The sequence below is a fragment of the Amblyomma maculatum genome, chromosome 10 (assembly GCF_055883805.1).
Source record: "Amblyomma maculatum isolate TAMU_Amacu chromosome 10, ASM5588380v1, whole genome shotgun sequence".
NCBI lineage: Eukaryota > Metazoa > Arthropoda > Arachnida > Ixodida > Ixodidae > Amblyomma > Amblyomma maculatum.
The window spans coordinates 170686561-170709994 of record NC_139353.1 but is presented as its reverse complement, the minus strand read 5'-3'; the positions used below and the strand labels follow the sequence as shown (position 1 = coordinate 170709994).

General features: G+C 47.3%; 1 protein-coding gene across 9 annotated transcripts in view; it reads left to right on the top strand.

Moving 5' to 3' along the window:
• The window catches only part of LOC146177921 (uncharacterized), a 228246-nt gene that overhangs the window by 76259 nt on the left and 128553 nt on the right, over nt 1-23434 (top strand). For all 9 annotated transcript variants that reach the window (XM_084580654.1, XM_084580661.1, XM_084580660.1 and 6 more), the window contains exons 7-8: nt 88-156; nt 10463-10951. In XM_084580654.1, the coding sequence (XP_084436780.1) occupies nt 88-156; nt 10463-10951 (558 nt within the window). The remainder of the gene's footprint in view (nt 1-87; nt 157-10462; nt 10952-23434) is intronic.

Genomic DNA, 23434 nt, shown 5'->3' with positions numbered 1-23434 from the left:
GCCACTCCTAAAACTGTTATTGCTGAAGAGTCCCAGACACAAGATGTTCTGTGCCCGGGATTGTAAGAGAGGTGCTCCTGTGTGCAGGTGAAGGAGTTGAGGCAGGAGCTAAATCTGCAGCTGACCAGGGTACAGCAGCAAGAGAAGAGCCTCAAGGTGAGCCTCACTTCTTTCTGTCTCTAGCTTTCTCTCTCTAACAGCTTGGGAAAGGAACAGCAGTTCAGCACTTTCCTGTCAGCAGGAAAAGGGGTGGCTTTTGGGTGGTATCATTACTTTTTTTCTTTAATTAAACGTGCTTGGTGCAGGAGCGTAGTATCAAATTGTAGAGAAGGAATTCCTCTTCACAATAGTATTAGTGACAATTCACATATTCATTTTATAAGTGATGTAAAAAAGAACTATCAGTGAAAAATTGGTAGTTAAAAAACGCACAAAATTGTCACTTTCTTGATACGTATAAAACATAAACAATTTTCAAAATATACGTTTTTTACAACAGGGACTAATGCAACATTGCAGCAAGTTCTAGCTTTCTGTGTACAGTATTCGCCGAGTTGGGAAGGAAAGCAGTAGTAGAGGTCGGCCCCTGGCTGTCCTCTAGCGGAAAGCACGACTCCCTGCACTGCCGGCAGCAAGTAATACCACCCAAAAGACGTCACCCTGTAGATAACAGTTCTAACCTTCAGAACAGTGATTTTTTTCGATCATCACGCAGCAAAAGTGGAACTTATTGGGGCATGGCTGTTGATGTTCCGGGTTGGTTTTACATAGTTTCGCAGTCAGTGCTAAAGTCTGAAGAGCTGAATTCGTCTTCAGAGTCATCACTGCTGCTGTTCGCATCCAAAAACAAGTTCTCCGATGCATCAACTTCTGAGGGAATGCGCCGTTTCCGAGCAGCAGGAGCGCGTGATGTCGACGCGATGATGTAAACAAGGAGCGCTAATCACCTGACTCCGGAGACCATCTGGACGGGCGCAGCGCAGTGGAAAAATAAAACCAAAAGCGAAATTGAAAGAAGGGTTCCTCTATTTCCCACTGGATGACCACACTTGTCAAGGAGTGCTTTGAAAGCGAAAAATTCGAATCTTGAAATCATCGATAGCGGGCTGTCAATGTGGGGTAGGCGCAGACAGGAAAGTGTTAAAATGGGTAGCGAAGTGTTGGAAGTGGTAGGCGAATATGTCTACTTAGGACAAGTAGTGAGTGCAGATCCGGACCCCAAAAGGAAAATAACTAGGAGAATAAGGTAGCGATCGAGTGCATTTTGAAGGTACTCAAACATCATGCCTAGCAGCTTACTGGTATCCCTCAAGAGGAAAGTATAATACCGTATTTACTCGCATAATCCTCGCACTTCTTTTCGCAGAAAATCGGTGCGAAGTTAGGGGGTGCGATAATTACGCGGGGAAAATTTTTGAACAATGCTTTGGAGTGTTGAAAGCAAATGTAAATAGGCTGTGAACCGGGGTTCTCAAGCCAGCTATTGTAAATTTAACCAAAACTTCAATTGCAAGCAGGACTTACGTTTGTAATAAAACCACAGAGACGACACACTAGCTGCAGAAACACTTTATTTGCGAAGGCTGGCCGCCCGCAACATCACCATCACTCAGAGTCCGCGGAGTCCACGTCGACATTGCCATCGCTATCGCTGGTCGCTGCTTCGTCGGCTTCCTCAGCTTCACCCTCTTCATCTTCGTCCCACACCAAGTGGTCTTCTGTCGCGTCCAGGGCGTTGGAAATGCCAGTTTTCTTGAAACTCTTCACGACCACGTCAGCGCCAATCATGCTCCATGCATCTGCTACCCAGTTGCACAGCAGCTCCACAGATGGCCTCTTTATCTTGCCACCCGGCGTAAGAGCGTGCTGGCCTTCGGCCATCCATTCTGCATACAGCCTCCGAACGTTATCTTTGAACGGCTTGTTCAAAGACACGTCCAGAGGCTGCAGCATCGATGTGAGGCCACCTGGTATTACTGCGATGTCCGTACGCAATTCCGTCAACTTCGCGCGAACAGAGTCCATGAGGTGACCGCGGAAGCTATCAAGAACGAGAAGCGACGGACAAAGAAGTACTCCCGGTCGCCGTGCCCACACCGTCTTCAACCAGTCGATCATCAATTCTGCCGTCATCCAACCTTTCTCTTGCACCCGCACGTGTATTCCGGAGGGCAGCTTTCCTTTTGGCAGGGTTTTCCGCTTAAAAATCACATATGGTGGCAGCTTCCGCCCGTCCGCAGTCACGCCTAGCATGACCGTGCATCGTTGTTTTTCGGCACCAGTCGTCCTTATGTGCACAGACCGCGCACCTGTCTGCTCCACTGTAGTGCTGCTCGGCATATCAAAATTGAGGGGCGTTTGGTCCGCGTTTCCGATCTGGGAGAGCAAGAAGTTTCTTTCCGGCCGAATTCGTATCACGAAGCGATGGAAGTCCACAATCTTGTCTTCATAGGCTGCAGGTAGCCGCTGGCAAAGCGTCGTCCGCCTCCTGAGCGAAAGTCCATTGCACCGCATGAACCGCGTGGCCCACCCGTTACTTGCCTGGAAATCTTGCGCCGAGATGCCTTCTTTCCTTGCAATTACGCCCGCCTGGTTCCGCATCAGCTCTATTGACACGGTGCAACCATCCGCCCGTAGAGCCTTAATGTAGTCCAGGAGTGCAATTTCAACCCCAGGAAACTTTCCCGTCTTCGGACCACGGAAGGCACGCCGAGTCTTGCTGGTTGCCTTGAGCTTGTCGTGCTGCCGTCTCCAGTAGCGGACACAAAACTCGTTGACTCCGAAGTGTCTGCTGGCAGCGCGGTTGCCGTGCTCCAAAGCGTACTCGACAGCTTTTAGCTTAAAGGCAGCGGTGTAGCTTGCGTATCGCCCCATGGCGAAGCGGCACAGAGAGCACGGTGACAAAAGTAGCACGCACTGAGCGAGGCCTACGAAAGTCTTCGCAAAATGGCAGAACTATGCGCGGAACTCGGGAGAACGTGCGGCGGTACCAGCGGAACAAAACTGACGAAACACCTTGACGTTTCCTTCTCGAGGCGCTCGGAGTGGTCGGAGCTGGTGATGATGATCGTCGGTTGGGTCGGGTAGCGCCTCCTGGTAGCGCACGCACCTAAGGGGGCCAGCTAGTTTCAGTAGCACTAGAAAGATGGCGCTCGCTACGCGTAGTCGACTGCCGCGGTGCAACATGTCGACTCTCGCGGCAGTGATGTTGGGGGTGCGATGATTATGCGAGGAAAAAAAAAATTCCAATTTTCGATAGGCAATGTGGGGGGTGCGAGCATTATGCGAGTGCGAGCATTATGCGAGTAAATACGGTAGTTGCATCATACTGGTATTCGCCTGTGGGGCTGAAACATGGTGGCTAACGAAAAGGGCTCTGCTTAAGTTGAGAGCACGGAGGGTTATGGAATGAAAAATGGTAGGTGTAACGTTTGGGGATAGAGTGGGTCAGAGAAATTACTTGAGGTACTGACAGTCTAGTGGAAATCAAGAAGAAATGGGCAGGACTTGAGTGCAAAGACAAGATAATCGATAGTCCCTAAGAGTAACCAATTGGTTTCCAAGGGAAGGAAAGCTTAGCAGGGAGGGGCAGAAAATTGGGTGGATGATGAGGTTAAGAACAAGTGGATGCAGCTAGCACAGGACCAGGCTAATTGGAGGAATATGGGAGAGGCCTTCGCCCTGCAGTGGGTATAATCCAGCTGATGGCGATCATTTGTCTCTTGTTAAGAAAGCAGCTGTCCTAATGGCATTGTTTTTGAAAAGGATTAGATTCATTGTAGCAGTAAGCCAATCTGTGGGAGCCATTAATCTCACAAGTACCATATTTACTCTCTCTTTTTAAGGCGAAAGCCTTTAATGGCTCATACTGTCGTGGACAAAGTGTCCCGTTTTTGCGGCGACTGTGATTGGTCGAGATGGGATGACGTCATGGAGGTCTCAACCAATCAGAGCACCACTACAGTATGCACAAATGAGTGTCCTTATATGGTCATATGCCAGTCAATGATCAGTTACTAATTTGACTGATTGATTGAAATTAATGACTAATTATAAATTGTCAATGACTTATGATTGATTACTAATTAATGGTAAATAAATTCATAATGGCCAATTAATGGTTTAATTATACATTACTGACTAATCAAAGTCTAAATGTAAAACCTAATAAATTATTATTAATGACTAATCATCAATTACCATTGACTAATGCTCAATTACTAATGACTAATTATTTTAATGAATGCCTAATCAATGACTCGTTAATGATCTAAACTTACATTTCTAGATGTGCAGACAATGCTTGGAACCTTCTAAAAACATGTCACCACTTGACAGCTTAGTGCACTAGCAGAATGTGAAACAGCAGTCGCTCACTTGTAGCAGCATTTATCGCTACATGCGCAAGTTGCCTAGCAGAATGCGGCATTCAGGCTTTCGCCTTTCACTACTTTAGTCGCTAAAGTCCCTCGTAATTTTTTTCACTTCCTCCTTTTTTCCTTATGGCTCTGTTAAGGTGTCCGCAGAGCATTGTGACATACTGTGCCTTTTCTTTCCTGTAAACCGATTTGAAACACTGCTGATGCCTGCTGTACTGCGTTTATTTCTATATGCTTTGTGGTATGGCGTTCGAGGAAGCGCCAAAGGTGCCGCATAGACGCCAGGATCGAACGCCCAGCGAGGTTAGCTTCGTATAAGCGTGAGTTGCCTGGTGACACCATCACCAGTCGTGACGTCATGATCTGATGTAACATTATGACATCACTTCCTGATGGCCGGATGTGACATCATCCGTCATAATGACGTCGCATCCTGTCATGGCGTCAGGGCCAATGACATCACTATACAATTACATCATAGTCACAGTCATCTCTGTCATTACTCATGACTACCATATATTACCGATTATAAGTCGACCCCCCAACTCTCGACCGCCTTTGGGCAAAAAAAGTTAGAAAAGTTAGTTTAGACTCCGAATTAAGGTCGACGCTGCCGCACCCTGCGGTTCTAGCTCGGCCAAAAAGTTTTTCGGAAGGCAGAGTCATAAAGAAACATTATTCGTTCACGAGACATGTCTGACAGTCGTTGCTTGTGAGGACACAGTCGCGATCATCATCTTATGAGCCACTTCTGCCGCTGGTCGTCGGAAGCAGTGCCGAGATGCCGCACGTGGAAAACGCCGCTGAGACCATGTCTGTTGGTAGTCCATAGTAGGCATCGTTGACCCATGCGCCACTTCCACTTCACCCAAAGAAGCTCTCTGGTCGTGAACCCAATCTCGAACCGCCTCCTCAACGGCAGGGTATTGTCCAAACTTCGGCCAGCGAAAAGAACGGCGTGTAGCAGCGCAAGCATAAAGCTTGCTTCTTTGTTTTCTCCAGCCTCTCGCGCACTTTTCTGAGACATCGAACTTCCGCCCCGCTGCGACATTGTTTTCCGACTCGGCGTAGAGGATGACTTGCCGCTTGAAAGCCACGCTGTTGCCGAGGTTGCAGCGGCATCTTGCAAGGCGTCCATCGGGCAGCGACACAAACCACATACACCACTGTTAGCTGTCACGTAGCGGTGCGACGTGCAGAAATGGCGAAACGCACACACAACAACGTTGAATGTTGCACGGTTGCACAACCATGCACAACAACACGCGAAAATGCTTCTCAGCACATGTGACTGGTCACGTGTAGTCTATTTTTGGATTGGATTTGTAGCTGTCCCATTTGTATCAAATAGCCCGCCCGGCTTTGGCTGTTTTTTCGTAAAACTTCCACAGTTTGTCGATACGTTGCCATCGTATGAAAACAAACCTTTGGTGCATGTCTCAATTAAAGTTTTTTTAAGCAGATCTACTTTCGCACTGTGTCTGACAACTATTATGGAATTACAAACGCACGGGTCATGATATTATCCGCAAATCGGTCGAATTTACTTCTGACCCTGCATATAGGCAGACTTTAGTCGACTTCGATTATAAGTCGACCCCCCAACTTTGGAAGGACATTTTATAAAAAAATGTCGACTTATACGTGGCAATATACGGTAATTAGTCATCATCATCATCAGCCTGATTATACCCACTGCAGGGCGAAGGCCTCTCCCATATTTCTCCACTTAACCCGGTTCTGTGCTAGCTGCATCCACTTGACCCCTGCGAACTTCTTAATCTCATCCGCCCACCTAACTTTCTGCCTCCCCCTGCTACGCTTTCCTTCCCTTGGAATCCAGTTTGTTACCCTCAGCGACCATCGGTTATCCACTCTTCGCACTACATGTCCTGCCCATGTCCATTTCTTCTTCTTAATTTCCACTAGAATGTCATTAACTTGAGTTATTTCTCTGGCCCACTCTGCACGCTTTCTATCTCTTAATGTTACCCCTACCATTTTTCGTTCCATAGCCCTCTGGGTTGTCCTCAACTTAAGTAGAACTCTCTTGGTTAGCCTCCACGTTTCAGCCCCATAGGTGAGTACAGGCAAGATGCAACTGTTGTACACTTTCCTCTTGAGCGATACCGGTAAGCTGCTAGTCATAATCTGCGAGTGCTTGCCAAATGCGCTCCATCCCAATGTTATTCTTCTTGATATTTCCTTTTCATGGTCTGGATCTGCGGTTACTACCTGTCCTAAGTAGACATATTCGCCTACTATTACCAGTAATTCGCTACCTAATGAAAACTGCTGTTCCTTCCCGAGGCTGTTGAACATTACCTTAGTCTTCTGCATATTGATTTTCAAGCCTACCATTCTACTTTTTCTGTCTAGGTCATCAATCATTATTTGCAGTTCATCCCCCGAGTTGCTTAGCAAGGCAATGTCATCAGCAAATCGCAGATTACTGAGGTATTCTCCATCTACCCTTATCCCTAACTGCTCCCATTCCAAGTCTCTGAATACTTCCTCTAAACAAGCTGTGAATAGTACTGGGGAGATTGTGTCTCCTTGCCTAACACCTTTCTTTATGGGAATTTTATTGCTTTCTTTTTAGAACTATGGTTGCTGTGCAGCCACTATATATATCTTCCAGCACTTTCACGTACGGCTCGTCTACCCCCTGATTTCGCAATGCCTGCATCACCGCCGAGGTTTCAACTGAGTCAAATGCTTTTTCGTAATCAATGAATGCTATGTATAAGGGCTGGTTATATTCCGAGCATTTTTCTATCACCTGATTGATGGTATGGATATGATCGATAGTAGAGTACCGTTTCCGAAACCCTGCTTGATCCTTTGCTTGATTGCAGTCTAAGGTTGTCCTGATTCTATTGGCGATTACCTTAGTAAATACCTTATACGTAACAGACAGTAAGCTGATTGGTCTGTAATTTTTAAGGTCCTTAGGGTCCCCTTTCTTGTGAATGAGGATAATGTTTGCATTCTTCCATGCTTCCGGTACCGTCGATGACACCAGGCACTGCGTATACAGGGTGGCCAGTTTTTCTAGCATGATATCCCCCCCGTCCTTCAGCAAATCTGTAGTTATCTGATCCTCTCCAGCTGATTTCCCCCTTTTCATAGTTTCTAGTGCTTTCTTGACCTCGTCCTTCGTCACTGGTGGAACGTCTGACTGTTTTTCCCTACCGCCAATCTCACTACGGTCCTGACTACTTTGGCTGCTGTAGAGATCTGTATAGAACTCCTCGGCTACTTTGACTATCTTGTCCATATTAGTGATGACGTTTCCCGCCTTGTCCCTTATCTCATACATCTTGTTTTTGCCTATGCCCAATTTCTTCTTTACCGCTTTAAGGCTTCCCCTGTTCTTTACAGCATGCTCAATTTTCTTCATGTTATACTTCCTTATATCGGCCACCTTGCGCTTATTGATTAGCTTTGATATCTCGGCCAATTCGATCTGGTCTGTTGGATTGGAAGCTTTCATACTCTGCCGTTTCTTAATCAAATCTTTCGTCTCCTTAGACAGCTTACCGGTATCCTCTTTAACTATCCTACCGCCTACTTCTACTGCGCACTCAGTAATGATATCTCTGAAATTATTGTTCATTGCCTCTAGGGTAATGTCGCCATCCTCAGTTAAAGCTGAAAACCTATTCTGTAGCGAGATTCTGAACTCTTCTGCCCTCCCCCTCACCGCTAACTCGTTGATGGGTTTCTTTCTTACTAATCTATTGCGTTCCTTCTTCAGATTTAGGCTAATTCGGGACCTCACCATCCTATGGTCACTACATCGAACTTTCCCGATTACCTCTACATCCTGCACAATGGCGGGGGTTGAACACATTATGAAGTCGATTTCATTTTTAGTCTCTCCGTTAGGACTTTTCCATGTCCATTTCCGGTTCTTCCGTTTGCTGAAGAAGGTATTCATGATTCGTAAGTTATTGCGCTCTGCAAACTCAACTAGTAACTCCCCCCTGCTATTTCTAGAACCAATGCCATAGTCACCTACTGCCTTGTCTCCTGCCTGTTTTTTCCCTACCTTGGCATTGAAATCGCCCATTAGTACAGTATACTGCGTCTTTACTTTTCGCATTGCCGATTCTACATCTTCATAGAAGCTTTCAACTGCCTGGTCATCATAACTACATGTAGGTGCATAGGCCTGTACAACCTTCAGTTTATACCGCCTATTAAGCCTAATTACGATGCCTGCAACCCTCTCATTAATGCTATAGAATTCATCTATATTACCCGCTATATACTTATTGACAAGAAAACCTACCCCTAGTTGTCGCCTCTCTGGTAAACCTCGATAACACAGTACATGCCCATCCTTCAATACAGTATATGCCTCATTCGGCCTCCTAACCTCACTAAGCCCTATGACATCCCATTTCATGCCCTCTAGTTCCTCTAACAGCACTGCTAAACTAGACTAGTAATTAGTACTAGTCAGTAACTAGTAAGTCATTGGTACAGGTTAGTGACTAGTCAAGGTATGACATACTACACCACTGATGACATCATCAATTTCAAGGTACGACATCCTGCACCACCGATGACATTTATTTCAAGGTGCAGCATACTACATCACTGATTACGTCATCATTAGTTTCAAAGTATGACATACTATACCACTGATGACGTATGGTGTAGTATGTCATACTTTTTTGTAGCCTGGTTTTGTGTAGTTTTGCTTTATCACACAATTGGGGTGGGCGCCGTCCGCTGCCACAAAATCATTGGAACGTGTGATAGCAGCAAGCACCTTTTGAAGCGGACGATACTAAAAGCCAACGCCATAATTACAGCTGCTTTCTCTGATGATTTGATGGGTGGAAAGATGGACGACTTTCGAAAAACAAAAAAGAATCTGTCAACTTTTGCTCATATATTAGACCCTCCTTTCAAAGTGACTTATATTTTTCTTGAAAGAAGTGCTGAGTAAATGCGGTATTTCCAGCTAGCCCTTGCATTTCCGGCTGGCTAGTGATGTGGCGTGATGAATCCTGAAACTTCCGCACCATGGTTTTTGTATGCATAAATCACATGGCGTGGCGGTGCGGCCCTATCATCATTTTGGTTTGGTTTGGTTTGTGGGGTTTAACGTCCCAAAGCGACTCAGACTATGAGAGGCATCGTAGTGGAGGACTCCGAATTTTCGACCACCTGGGGTTCTTCAATATGCACTGACATCGCACGTTTTGTTTCGCTATTGCCATCTAAATTGGCACGTAAAAGGGCAACTGCAAAATGTGGCTTGTCTTGGCCCAAGTTTTAGTTCTCGTCTGATTGTCAAGGTGGCTGTTGATACATGCATGCTATGCGAGAGGACTTAATTAAATCGAAAGTGCGGCATTAAATTTTCAATCTGTGGTTTTCAATAGACACAAGTTGGGAAATAAAAATGCATTGCATCGTGAATTTGTTGTACTTTGAGGTTCTTTATTTTGAGGTCAGACTGTACTTGTTAGCAGTAACAAACAGTTGGTAGTAGCGTAAGGGACGAAGGGCAAAGGAACAGGAAACACGCACCCCTTCTTTTTTATCTAAAATGAATTACTACCATCTCACCCAACTCTGCAACCGTGAACATCCTATGCTCTTTTGTCTTTTGTCCGTACTTCTCTACATCATGCAACACCAACTAGCCTGGCAGCTTGGTCTCCTTTCATGATTGCCATGACATCACGGCCAAACCGCCCCGCAATGGTTAAGATTCTTACTACTGTGCCGGAGTACCCTGGTTTGAGGCCAACTGCCGGCGGCTGCATTTTGATATAGGTGAAACGGGGTGGGGCCTGTGGGCTGTGCGATATCTGTGCACGACCACCCCTGGTGATTGAAAAGCCCGAGTCACTTGGGGACGTTAAACTCTAGAAAAGAAATGAAACCATCCCTTTGCCTTGAGGCTGGTGGGTTCAAGGTATAATTGAAGTATGTTTTTCTGACAAAGCATTCATTGCTTCACTCTTCAATTGTGTGGGGGCAACGGAATTGAGGATGGGTGGTGGTTTTGGGAGGAGCCCTGACCAATGAGACTAACTTTGAAATGTAACCATATGCAGGCCCAGCAGAAGCTCGGTGAAGAGCAGGCGGCCCAGCTGCAGCGGTTTCGCGATGAGTCTCGGCTGCTGCAGCAGCGGGTGCACCAGCTGGAGGCGGAGCTGCAGCAGGCCTCGGCGTCTGTTTGCGAGCGTGTGCGCTCACGGGAAGAGGAGCTGGAGCACGCCCATCGGGAGGCTCTGGACCGGGAGCGGCAGGAGGCCGAGGCCCGCCTCTCCCAGGCCCGGGAGCAGGCCGATGCCCTGGAGGCGGTGTGCGCCCAGTTGCGTCAGCGGCTGGACCAGGAAGCCCAGAGCCTGGCGGCCCAGCGCAATGCCTCCGAGGGCAAGGTCAAGGAGCTGAGCAAGGTGCACCAGCTGGAGCTGGAGGCGGAGCGGGCGGAGCACCAGCGCCGCCTGGATGCTCTGGAGCAGCGCTGCCAGGAGCAGGCCCACCTGGCCGAGGAGCTGCGGGCCCGCCTGTCCGAGGCCGTCCAGACCCACAGCCGTGAGGTAGGTCTCTTTTTCTATGGTCATTTCATGTAGAGATTTAAGCCGCACCAAGAAGACGGAGCACAGGCTTCCAGCTACAGTAAAACCTCAATCGTTCAAACTCACACAGTTCAAAATGATTGAATTTCGGCGGTCCCATGATTTCTAATGCAAATATAACTGTACAGTTCAGAAGAGGGGGGGGGGGGTAGGGGGCAATGAAAAGATGCCATGAGAAGTTGCAGTGAGCTTTGGAAGCATGCTGTCACATGCAGGTAGCCAGCAGACAGTAGTCGGCCGACTTTGGAAACTGGATGATGCTGCATGTGAACATGATACCTAGTTTTATAGGGTAAAACGCTTTTGTTAGACCTTGGGTCGTACGGTCAACAAATGTGGGCACCGGCAAACTGTTGTTCTAGGTCCAAAATCTGGATGCAATTCATAGGTAAAAATCAAACCTTTCCCCTTTGAGGGATGGTGTTAAGGTGGAACACTAAAATCTGTCTAAAATTCGTTCATTTTTGATATCCTGAGACGTTTATCTGCAAATGTTCGTGGAAAAATACCACCCATTTCGCATGTTATAGCATTCCAAAGTTGCGCATCTGAATGCTTGGCCCTTTAATTTCTTAAGATATTTGAATGAAATTTTCAGGGTATGCTCATAGTACACACATTTGAAGAACTACCAAGTTTCATGTTGCTGGGTTAATCGGTTCTCAAATTAGAGGAGTATATCAATATAGTTTACATGGGTCCCTAGGGGCAGGCCTGGAGAATTTGCAAAATGTGCTAGCAGTGTGAAATTTGTTATGGTCATTCCTGGATAGTTTCCCCAGGGCAAGGCAATTCTCTTTTTCCAAATTTCCTCTCTGAAAAATTTTAGTACAGCCCCAAATTTAGCGTTAAAATTTACACCTGACTTAACGATATTTTAATTGACTGCCCCTAATTACACATGAAAGATTTTGAAAAAAACAAACAAATTGTCTTGCCTTCAGAAATTTACTTAGGTATGTAACAAAAAAAAACTCATGAGAACCCAATAAGCGGTTCTTGAGATATGACTTGCCCTAGCAGCCACACCGTGCAAAAATTGATTCTGAGAAAACTTCTCTTGAAGGTTGAGAGAACAATAACTTTTTGTTTTTCAGGACGGGCTCATGACATTAACAAATGAAAAACCACCAAGTTTCATAGAATTGTGCATGCTAGTTCTCAAGTTACAGAAGCATATCAAATTGGTTCGAATGCGTGGCTTGCTTCCGATTGGGAGGTTTGCGGCGGCAGCGGCTTTCGAGTTTCCCGCGCTCAAATTTAAGGCTGCGTTTGGGCAAAGCGCACGCTCCGCGAGAACGCGGAGCATCGGGCGATTGCTATTGGCTGCAGTGCTCACTGGGTACTTATGGGGTCACACCTACGCACAGCCGGCGGGGTAGGCGAGCTCTCGTACCAACTGCACACAGGCGTTACTTGTACGCGACACGTGTCCCCAACTCGTGACGCAAAGTCGCAGCCATGGCAGGTCCGGACGAAATAGGCAACGAACTGGGCATGCTAGGTAACAATTTATTAACCCTAACGCAAGGCAACAACACTCACTGTGGAAGAATGTTCTATCCGATAACATAAGAGTTCGGGGGGCGCTCACCGGTTTGTCGTAGTCGTCTGCTGGTTGGGAAGGTCAAAGATCTGACCAGGGTCTCCGGGTGCAAGCGAGGCAAGAGCCCTTCCTCTCCCGGGCACCGCGGTTTTATCCTTCTCGGTATTCATACCGAGAAGTAATCGGTTGCTTCTCGAGACCAGACGAGAGAACTGGTCTCGAGAAGCAAGTCGTTCCTCCTCGCGTTTGGAATGTTACCCTTCCCTAGGTTACCAGCGCGATGCTGTGTATGGGGAGTGAGGGAAACGCTAAGTGCCTTCTCCCCCACCCTCTCCTGGCGAGCGTCCGTCGTCTCTTGACTCAGCCGTGCTCGTCGCTGGTTAGAAAGGACATATATTATGGTGAGGCTACCAAAAAAAAAAAACAGAAAATAATATGCCTCTGCCCGTGCCACTAGGTGTAACGGGCTGGTTAGAAAGGACAGTGTGATATACGTGTATCCCCACAGTACATTAGATTTTCCAGTCTCTGATTACTTGCTGACGCAGCGTTATGGTCACATGACCTTGCAAACTCCTTCCAGCGTTTGCTTTCAGCGGACGATCATGTCACAGGACTCGGTTCTTTCGCAGTAACGCCAGTAACGTCGCACACACGTTTATCTTCTGTGTAACACTATAAAGGTGGTGATTTTTGCAATGGTTTGCCATACATTAGCGAAGTTCCTCCCAGCTTATTGCATTTGAAACGACATTTACAATTAGCATTAGCTGCTTTAGTACTCGGCGTTTTGCTTACGACGCTTTCAGACCTGTGCGTTGAGAAGAACTTCACAGCGCGAACAAAAATCAGTGTTCTGGGGCTCTGGACGCTTCAAAGCGAAGATGTGAAGCTGGAGCTTATATCATTATTTAGCGCGCAATATCGTCTGCAGGATCACGAAAAGTACCCAGAATGCGCTTGGTCTAACTGAATATGGCCGCCGACTCAGGAGCTTTACTTGTGGGCAGGGCTTCTGGGCTGCCCGAGGAAAAACGAACACAAACAGCTGTCGGCAAGTAGTCCTGGACAGTCCGGGATTGATAATCGAATGTACCCACTGACACGTCGGTCTGCGCCGGCTACCTCCCCGCATCGCCTGCTCTGGCTCTTTGCTGCCGTTGTTGGCTATCTTTGTACTTCTTCGCCTTTGCCATTTCTGCGATCGCCGGATTTAAGATCTCTAGTCGTGCCCTCTGAACAGTTTCGAGCAACGTGTTAAACGTTGCGTGGTCGCTCACGATGCCTCGAGATGCAACGCGCGTTCAGTGCACAGAAGTGAAGGCCATCCTCCTGGCTAGGCGGGCCGACGACTACTGCATCGACACCCGCAGTGTCCTAGCATCTGTTACAGTTGAACTTGGAAAGCAAGAAAATAAAAAAAATGCCCTAGTCTTGCCCCATGACACATATCCGTAAATTACCTCAATGAATTTCGCAATGCCAATACATTCCGCAAATTCTACAGGCCTGGACTCGTGTGACCCATATTACAGTAGAACCCCGTTCATACGTTTTTCACTGGTCCGAGAAAACAAAAAACGTAACAGCCGGGAAAACGCAACAGTGAGGAAGGCCCCGAAAAGGAACGAGAACTGTGCAGCTTTCACTTACAAACAATTTATTTCCGCAAAGTGACGTTTCTTTTGCTCGCTAGAAAACACCAGGCGCTTCTCAATAGCCTGGAAAGCCGCATTGCTGTCCGCGTCGCTTTGAGGTGCGACATACCTACAGAGGAGGTCCAGAGCCGCGACCGCTTCTCCAAAGCTCGGATCCGACAAATCCTCGGAATCGTGTGGCTCGAGCTCATCATCACAATCTGCGGCTTCACTCGCGACCGAGCTCGCAACAATATCACCGATACTCTGGCAATCCGATGTCACGATGGCAGCATCCACTGTGACATAGTCATCGTATGTGAGTCCCGTGGCACCCAGCGCATCCATCGCCTCAGTGAGCTCTTGATCGCAAGAGGCTGCTTCCAACTCCCCAGCATCTGTGCCAGGAAATTCTCCTTTGCCGTCCGTGCGAAAGCCACACTGCGCGAAGCAGTGGTGTGCAGTTGATGCGGCCACTGCAGCCCACGCTGAAGCGACATAGTGCATAGCATCAAGCACCGAAATGGTCGTAGGCTGCTGTCCATGATCAATACGCGCAAGACAGTGCTTCACAACACACTTCCGGTAGGAATGCTTCAGGTTCTTTATGACGCCGGCATCTAGCGGCTGCAGATGGCTTGTAGTGTTCGGTGGGAAGAACACAAGCTTGACGTTCCGAAGAAACTGCGGGTCTCTTGGGTGGGCAGCACAATTGTCTAGAAAAAGGAGAACACTCGTGCACTGGGATCCCATCTTGTTGTCGAAGTAGTGAAGAAATTCTTCGAACAACGAACACGTCATCCACGCGCGACTGTTACTTCTGTAGTGACATGGCAGCAGGCGAGTGTTCTTCAAGCACTGCGGGTTCCGATATTTGCTTATTACGGAACCATCCATGTTGCAGCAAAGGAGCACCGTCAATCGCTCTTTGCTGTTTTTGCCTCCGTGACACTCTTCTCCTTTCAGGACTTCGACGGCTGCACCCGAAAAAAAAAAGCCCGTTTCATCGGCGTTGTAGATGTCACGAGGCGCATAGTCCTTAATTAGTATAGCAGATAGTGTGGCCTTCCAATCGTCAACTGTTGCCAAGTTCACACTTGCTGATTCACCGCTTACTGTCTTGTACGCGATGCCGTGCCTCTTCCGGAAACGGTCGATCCAGCCATTCGACGCCGCAAAGTTCGTGATGCCCAGTCTGTCGGTGATGTCCACTGCCTTCTCGCGCAAAATGCTGCCATCAAAGTTGACGCTGGCAGCGCGAGCTTGCTTGAACCAGGTCAGAAGAGCCTTGTCGAGGTTTCCATACTTGGCCCCACGAGCCTGCTTAGCTTTTGGGCCGAAAAGCGCTGCATTGCCTTCAATCTCGGCACGCTTTGAGACGATGCTGTTAAGCGTCGATGGTGGCAGACCAAGATCTTTGGCAATATCAATTCTTTTCCGCGCTGGCTGCCTGTCGACAGCGTTGAGTGCGTCCAGCTTTTCCTGGAGGGAAAGCGCCTTCCGCTTGCGCGACACCATCGAAGAACGTCAGATCACGATCGTCTGATACAAAGGACAAGGGTTAGTTCGACCGGTTCATGACCGGCTTTGTCGTGGACTGGTTCGACGGAAGAATGGATGAATGAAGCTGAACCCTTTGAATCGGGCGGTGGCGGTGCATGCCACCTAGCTGACGTTCACGAGGCAGATGGCCATCTTTGGCGGCCTCTCCAACTCGCGTGCGGCTTCTTGAAGTTAGTTCCATAGCCAAGCCTAGCCAAGACTCTTCAAAAGTCAAAATGGTGGTCGGCGTGCGTTGCCTCAGGCGGGCTCGCGGTGACCAGTTGCGACGTATCATGCGGGAACGTTTTCACAGCTATACCATAACGAGGATCCCAATACATTGGATCCTACGGGAGCAATGCCGGGACCGGATGAAAGCGACGTAACAGCCGGGAAAACGCAGCAGTGAGGAACGTAACAACGGGGTTCTACTGCATATACTTCTCTAACTTGAGAACCAGCGAACACAGTTTTATGAAACTTAATAGTTATTGAAATGTCCATGCTATGAGCCTTTCCTAAGAATTTCATTGCGATATCTTGACAAACAAAAAGCTAGTGTTCTCTCAACCTCTAAGGCCATTTTCTCAGAATCACTTTTTTGCCTAGTGTAGCTGCGTAGGACAGCCGTATCTCGGGAACCGCGGATCAGATTTTCATGAGGTTTCTCTCATTCCATACCTCAATAATTTTCCGAGGGCAAGACAGTTTTCGTTTTTCAAAATATTGTGTCTAGAAACAATGAAAATTTGGTTGGTGCACGTCTGATTAATAACATTGATTTTGAGACTGCTAAAATGTCTCAGTGAGGAAATTTGGAAAAAAAGAATTGTCTTGCCCTGGGGTAACTATCCAGGAATGACCATAATGAATTTCATAGTGCCAGCACGTTTTGCAAATTCTCCAGGCCTGCCCCAAGGGACCTATGTAAACCATCTTGATATAGTCCGCTCCCGATAATTAGAAGTCGCTTAATTGGAATTTTCGATTAATTAGAAGTGATGATATGGTCCTGGCTGTTTTGTATTCAATCCAGTAGAAATATCACTCAGTAATTCGAAGTTGAAAAGCTTAGAGTAACGCCTAATTAGAAGTTATTTTTCAATCGAGAATCACGACGACCGCCATTTGAGATACCATCGTGGCTAGGCGGCAGCACCGCTTTCTTGAAACTGCTCAACGGCAAGATACACCGATGCAGTCGTAAGCGCCTGCAGTGCCTCTCACCTCGAAGTGATGAGAGTAGGCTTGATGAGTCGCTATGCGATGGCAGCGAGAACGTGATGGCGTGGCGGCGTCAGTTGGCTTGTTGTTTGCTTGCGAACGTTGCCATCCTGCTTTGTTCTGTGAATGGTTCCACGCTTCGAGTGGAATTTGGACTTTGCTCGCAACGGTTCTGGCACCAATAATGGCAACTCGTCGAAGTTACCGCATGCTTGACTTGGCGACGAAAGTTGAGATTTTGAGAGAAGTGGGAAAGGGAGGCACCGCCAAGCAGGACATCGCTCGGAAGTATGGCATTAAGCCTAACACCCTTTCTAATTACATCAAGCTCAATACTAGCTGCTTTTGAGCACGACACATTCGAGATGTCCAGGAAGCGGATGCGCACGGGCGCCCATCCAGAGCTAGAGAAGGATTAGAGAAGCAACAACAAACTTCCGGTCAGCGGTGAGGTTGTTGCGGCGAAAGCCCAATCACTTGCAGCAATGTTAATGATTGAAGACTTCGCTTCTTCGGATGGATGGCTTTAAAGATCGTCATGATCTGGTGGAGAGAAGGCATCCGTGAACCCAGAAACATGCTCGACGTGGAAGAACTAAAAGCTTCCAGAGTACTTGGCAGAGTACGAACCGAAAGATATTTTCAACGCCCATGAGACTGCACTTTTTTATCGGCTTCTTCCCGAGAAGACACATTGACTGCCGGGGGCAAGCGAAGCAAGGAGAGAGTGTCTGTTCGGCTTGCGGCCAACAAGACTGGCACAGAACGATACTGTCCGCTAGTGGTGGGTAAAGCGGCCAAGCTTAGATGCTTTAAAAGCATAAAGACGCTTCCCCTTGAGTACGCTGTGAACAGGAAGGCGTGGATGACGGCTGAAATTTTCAAACATTGGCTGTTCAAGTTGGATTGAAAATTTGCGTCGTCCAACCGGAAAGTGCTTTTTCTGGTTGACCAGTGTAGTGCGCACATGAACGTGCCGGCGTTAACTGCTATCCGCCTTGCATTCTTGCTTGCAAGTACCACGTCTGTCCTACAGCCCATGGACCAGGGGATAATAAAAAATGTGAAGGTCCTCTACAGGAAGCACCTGCTTGAGTTGATTTTGTGCATGGACAACTCCCCACAGTACGAGGTGAGTCTACTCAGTGCTATTCACAGGCTAGAACGAGCGTGGGATCGTGTTAAAATAGACACTATTGCCAACTGCTTCAGGGTTTGCCGCTTTTTGACACCAGCTCTGGAGGATGCGTCTCATACTTCGAAGGAAGCACAAACAGGCGAGCTCGACGCCACTGACTTTGGCGCTGCTCTGGGTGATGTTCGTTTTGAAGAGTTTGTCGCCATGGACAATGAAGTCGAAATGTGTGGCGCGCTTACGGATGGCGAAATTCTTCAGATTGTCCGGCCCAGTGAACCTCTTGCCGGGAGCGATGTGGACGACGACATCGAAGACGAGACGCAACCGAGGGCTGCCAATGTAGCTGCCGGCTTCGCTATTGTGGAGCAGTTTTTTGCTGCAGAAAGTAATGCGGCTGAAGCATTTAAACACATTTACAGCCTGCAAAACATGCTTTCTGCTGCACTTTTCAGTAAGCAGAAGCAAAGAAAGATGAGACTATTTCTCGTGAGCTGGCGCGATTTCAATGCCAATAAAATGATTGTTTGGTGCTTACTGCTTAATTGGAAGTTTGTTTAATTCAAAGCTTTTGGCGTTTTATTCAGATATTTCAAGAAATAAAAAATGTTGATGTTCAAGGGTAGCCTCCCCCCTTAACCACTGTTTGCCAAAAATATCAAAATAAATCATTTCTCCCAGTCACAAAATTAAGCTTTTTCTTGGGCAAGTTTGACAAGCCATAACTTTCTTTCAAATCATCCTAGAATGCTCATTTAGGCTTTATTACAGTCATTTATGATTCTAGATTATTTAAGGATTGAAATCTGCTCAAGATCTAATTTTCACTAACCATGCTTGAAGCAAACGAGTAAAACTGTATGAAAGACAGGACTGAAGGAACACGCAGACACAAACAAGGCGTAGTGCCTGTGTGCTCCTTCAGTCCTGTCTATTGCGCAGTTTTACTCGTTTGCTTCAAATGAACCAACTAAGCCCATCAGAGCGTCTAACCATGCTTCCTCCAAACAAAAGACGAGTTTTCCGCTTTCCTTACTATATTTAAATCTACCTGATTAATTTATTATTAGGCAGCCTACCAAGAAACACATACAGTCGAACTCGGATAATCCGAATTTTGGTTTTAATTCGAACTAGCAGAATATCCCCTTGAAAATCCCATGTAAAAGTATAGAAAAGCTGCGTCGTATTGTTACGTTGGCAAAAGCGTGTGAAGGCCATAGAGCCGGTAACACAGAGCCGGTGTTGGCGTGCGGTCCAAACGAGAGAGGGGGACTTCGTCGTCCTCTGCTTCTCTTCCTTGTCTTCATCACACTGGCATCATTAGCTCCCCCGGTGAGGAGGCATACTCGAGGCAATTCACGGACTCGCAGGGAGGGCGTCCTGGCTTGTTAAGGTTTGAGTCTAATGACGTGGACCATCTATGAGCGTGTGGCACGACTTGATCGTGGGGCCTTGTGAGGAAGAACTTCATAGTTCAGAGCGCCAACCACGGTGCAGAACTCTTTAAGGACCGAAGTAGCATCGCAAGAGATTTTCGCCAAGTTTGCATGTCGAACTGGAGACCAAACCCAGACAAGATCACCCATCTGGTATTTAACCTCGCGGTGCCGCAGGTTGTAGTGTCTTGCATTCTGCACCTGCTGCTCACGGATGCGCCGCTTAGCGAGCTGGCGGCCTTCTTCGGCATGTTACAAAAAGTACGCAACGTCATCATTGGGGTGTTCGTCGACATGGAGTAGCATGGTGTCGAGTACTGTGGTGACTTGGTGGACATAAACAAGGCTAAACTGCGTCATATTGGTCGTTTCTTGGATGGCTGTATTATATGTGAACGTTATGTAAGGTAGGACTGCATCCTACGTTTTGTGCTAAACGTCCACATACATTGAAATCATGTCGGCAAGCGTTCTGTTTAAACGTTCGGTTAATCCGTTCGTCTGGGGATCGTAGGAAGTAGTCCTGCGATGACTTGTGTAACTTAAGTCAAGAATATGCTGCATAAGCTCAGCAGAAAAGGCAGCACTGCGGTCTGTGATCACAATCCGAGGAACACGTAGCGCGGGATGAATTGCAGTACAATCCATTCCGATTTGTTGAAATGGCTGGGAGGGAGGCTTCATGGGTTTTAGAAAGCCAAGAGGAATCTTTCGGCGCTAACAGTCGCGGCAAATGCGAACGTTATTCATAACGTCATGTCCTATTTGAGACCAGTAGTATTTTTCTTGAATTCTGGCTTGCATTCTATTGATTCCTGGTTCGTCGCAGCAGGCTGGTTCGTCGTAGCAAGCGTGCAAAATTTCGTTGCGTAGGTTCGTAGGATCCATCTAAAACAGCGCACATAAAACACGAAAACACAGAGAAGAGCAGGACGAAAAGGAGCGCACCAGCAATTAATATGTGGTCGAAGAAACACTTCTCACTCTGTGAGCATGCGCCAGGAAATTCAGCACGTTTCTAAAACATAAAACCAAATCGAAAACATGACGTAGTTGTGCTAAGAACATATGAAACCCCCCACCAGTAGAACAAAAAGAAACAAAAACTTAAAACCATAGTGTGACCAGAGCAAATAATCGGTACAGGAGAGAAGCAAAAACTGGATGAGTGTGATACAAATTCGGCTATCGGCTACCCAAAAATCTGTGTTCTTTATCTAGCAATAAAACCTATGCAGAACTAACGCACAAGTCATTATTGCTAGATAAAGAATGCCGATTCCTGGGCAGCTGATAGCCGAATTTGTTGCACACTCCAGTTTTTGCTCCTCTCACGTACAGATTGTTTGCTCTGGACACACTATGGATTTAGGTTTTTGCTTGTTGGTTTTTGTTCTACTGGTGAGCGAGAAGTGGGGGGGAGGGTTCATATGTTCTTAGCACAACTTCGTCATGTTTTGGATTTGGTTTTGTTTTAGACACGTGCTGAATTTCCTGGCGCATGCTCACCGAGTGAGAGGTGTTTCTTTGACCATTCATCAGTTGCTAGTGTGCTCTTGTCCGTCCTGCTGTTCTCTGTGTTTTCGTGTTTTATGTGCTCTGTTTTAGATAGATCACTACCAACTAGCCCAAATTTCGACATTACTAAGGTTTGTAGGAACAACAAGCAAGTAATGTCGACTGTTGGGGGCAAAATACTTGAAAAGCATGTCGTCGCATAGGCAGAAAGAGGATGAAGCGGGCCGGTAAGCTATGGGAACTCTGCCGCTAACACTTTGCAGATAATCAATTATTGCCTGAAGATCAGGATCAGTATGTTGTTGCACGCCGAAGTCTGTAGAGCTTACTGCGTTGACGAAGATGTCGTCGTCTTCGCCTGCATCAGTTGGGGCAGGCTCGACAGGAGTCCGGGAAAGACAATCTGCGTCCAAATGTCTACGACCGGATGTGTAGGTCACTGTTATGTCATATTCTTCTAGGCGCAGACTTCATCGTGCAAGGCGCCCTGATGGATCCTTGATACTGGCTAACCAACAAAGTGCATGGTGATCCGTAACTACTTTGAAAGGTCTTCCGTACAGGTATGGCCTGAACTTCATAATTGCCCACACGATGGCGAGGCACTCTTTTTCAGTGGCAGAATAATTGCCCTCGGTCTTCGACAAAGAACGACTTGCGTAAGCAAGTGCACGTTGTTGACCTTTTTGGACCTGAACTAGGATAGCGCCCAAACCAAAATTACTCTCATCGGTGTGTACCACCGAATCAGCGTGTTCATCAAAGTGCGCCAGAACGGGTAGTGACGGAAGGCAGCGTTGAAGGTTCTGAAATGCCTGCTGCTGGGGTGTTTCCCATTGGAACTGTACATCTGCCTTGGTGAGATACGCAAGGGGCGCGGCGATTTTTGAGAAATTTGGCACAAAGCGGCGGTATTATGCACATAACCCGAGGAAGAGCCGAAGTTCCTTCTGGTCTCATGGCGGTGGAAATTTGCGATGGCAATGGCAACAGTTTTCTCGGAATCAGGAAGGACCCCTTCCCTGTAGATGATGTGGCCTAAAAATTTCAATTCTTCGTAGGCGAAGTGACATTTGTCTGCCTTTAATGTAAGGCCGGTGGACTTTATCGCTTGCAGTACCACCTCGAGGCGACGAATGTGCTCTGCAAAACTTGGGGTGAAGACGATCACATTGTCCAGGTATACGAGACACGTTTGCCATTTCAGGTCCACGAGGACACTGTCCATAAGCCTTTGAAAGGTCGCTGGTGCAGAGCAAAGGCTGAACGGCATAACGTGAAACTCGTACAGTCTGTCTGGAGTGATAAATGCAGTCTTCTCGCGGTCCCTCTAGTCTACCTTGATTTGCCAGTACCCGGATTTGAGGTCCATGGAAGAGAAATACTTGGTGTTGCTGAAGGGGTATTCACACGGGGGAGAAAACCACCTTTCTGGACGGCGATGTTGTGAAAAGGAGCCGCCTTTGGGCACCTGAACCGGTTTCCCTGGGGCCCCTCGGTGGTGGGGGGCTTTTTATCGGCTGGCACAAAACCTCCTCTGGGAGGAGGGTTGTCCGCGGCCTTTTCTTCGCTCTCCTGGCAAATTCACGGGTTGCGCTCTGCGGGAAGCCCATTTTTGTAGCTGGTTGTGTGGTGGGGTGCTGCTTTGCTGTGACAGAGGTTATTGTGACGTACCAAGAAACATTCGTTTCCATTTTCACTGGCTGGAGAGTACCCACTATGTCGCTCGGTATGTCGTTTGCGATGCTGAGTGCAATAAAGCAATCTCGAGTATGTTTGTGTGGAAGATCATAGCGAAGTGGACGGCCGTACGCCACTCTATCTGTTTGTGGGATGAATAATTAGTATAAAATAAAACAGCTGGTATCCATTGTCCCCACAAGCAGTCTTCCAACAACAGTGACAATTCTAATTTACAGTGTTTCCCTTCAACCATTTATCACGTACAGCTTTCGCATCTGTAGTGCGATAACCAAACATAATAGTCAGAATATCTGTCACACAAAAACTCGTAGCGCAAATTATTGCAACATGCCGTCGCATGTGCACACTGATGCATACATACTTTATAACTTACCATTGTCAGGTCAGTGACATTATACACTCTTATACTTTTACGCTTGTATAAGACTGCTCTTCTGGTAACATTGACTGTATGCTTAAAATGCTCCATTTAGTTTGGTACATGCCTACTTATCCAGTGCAAGACTGCAACTTTTGGTCCTTTCCACTTTGCCGCACCACTAATCATATGTACGCAATCATTGTGCTGCAACTTCCTGAAGCAACTGAACAGTCTTGCGTAACATGGCATGACCACAGAAAAACATGCAAAATAATTAGCTGTAATGCCTCACCTTTCGGTGCAATGTTTTTCTTGGCGTTTTAGTGTCTTTTGTTTCG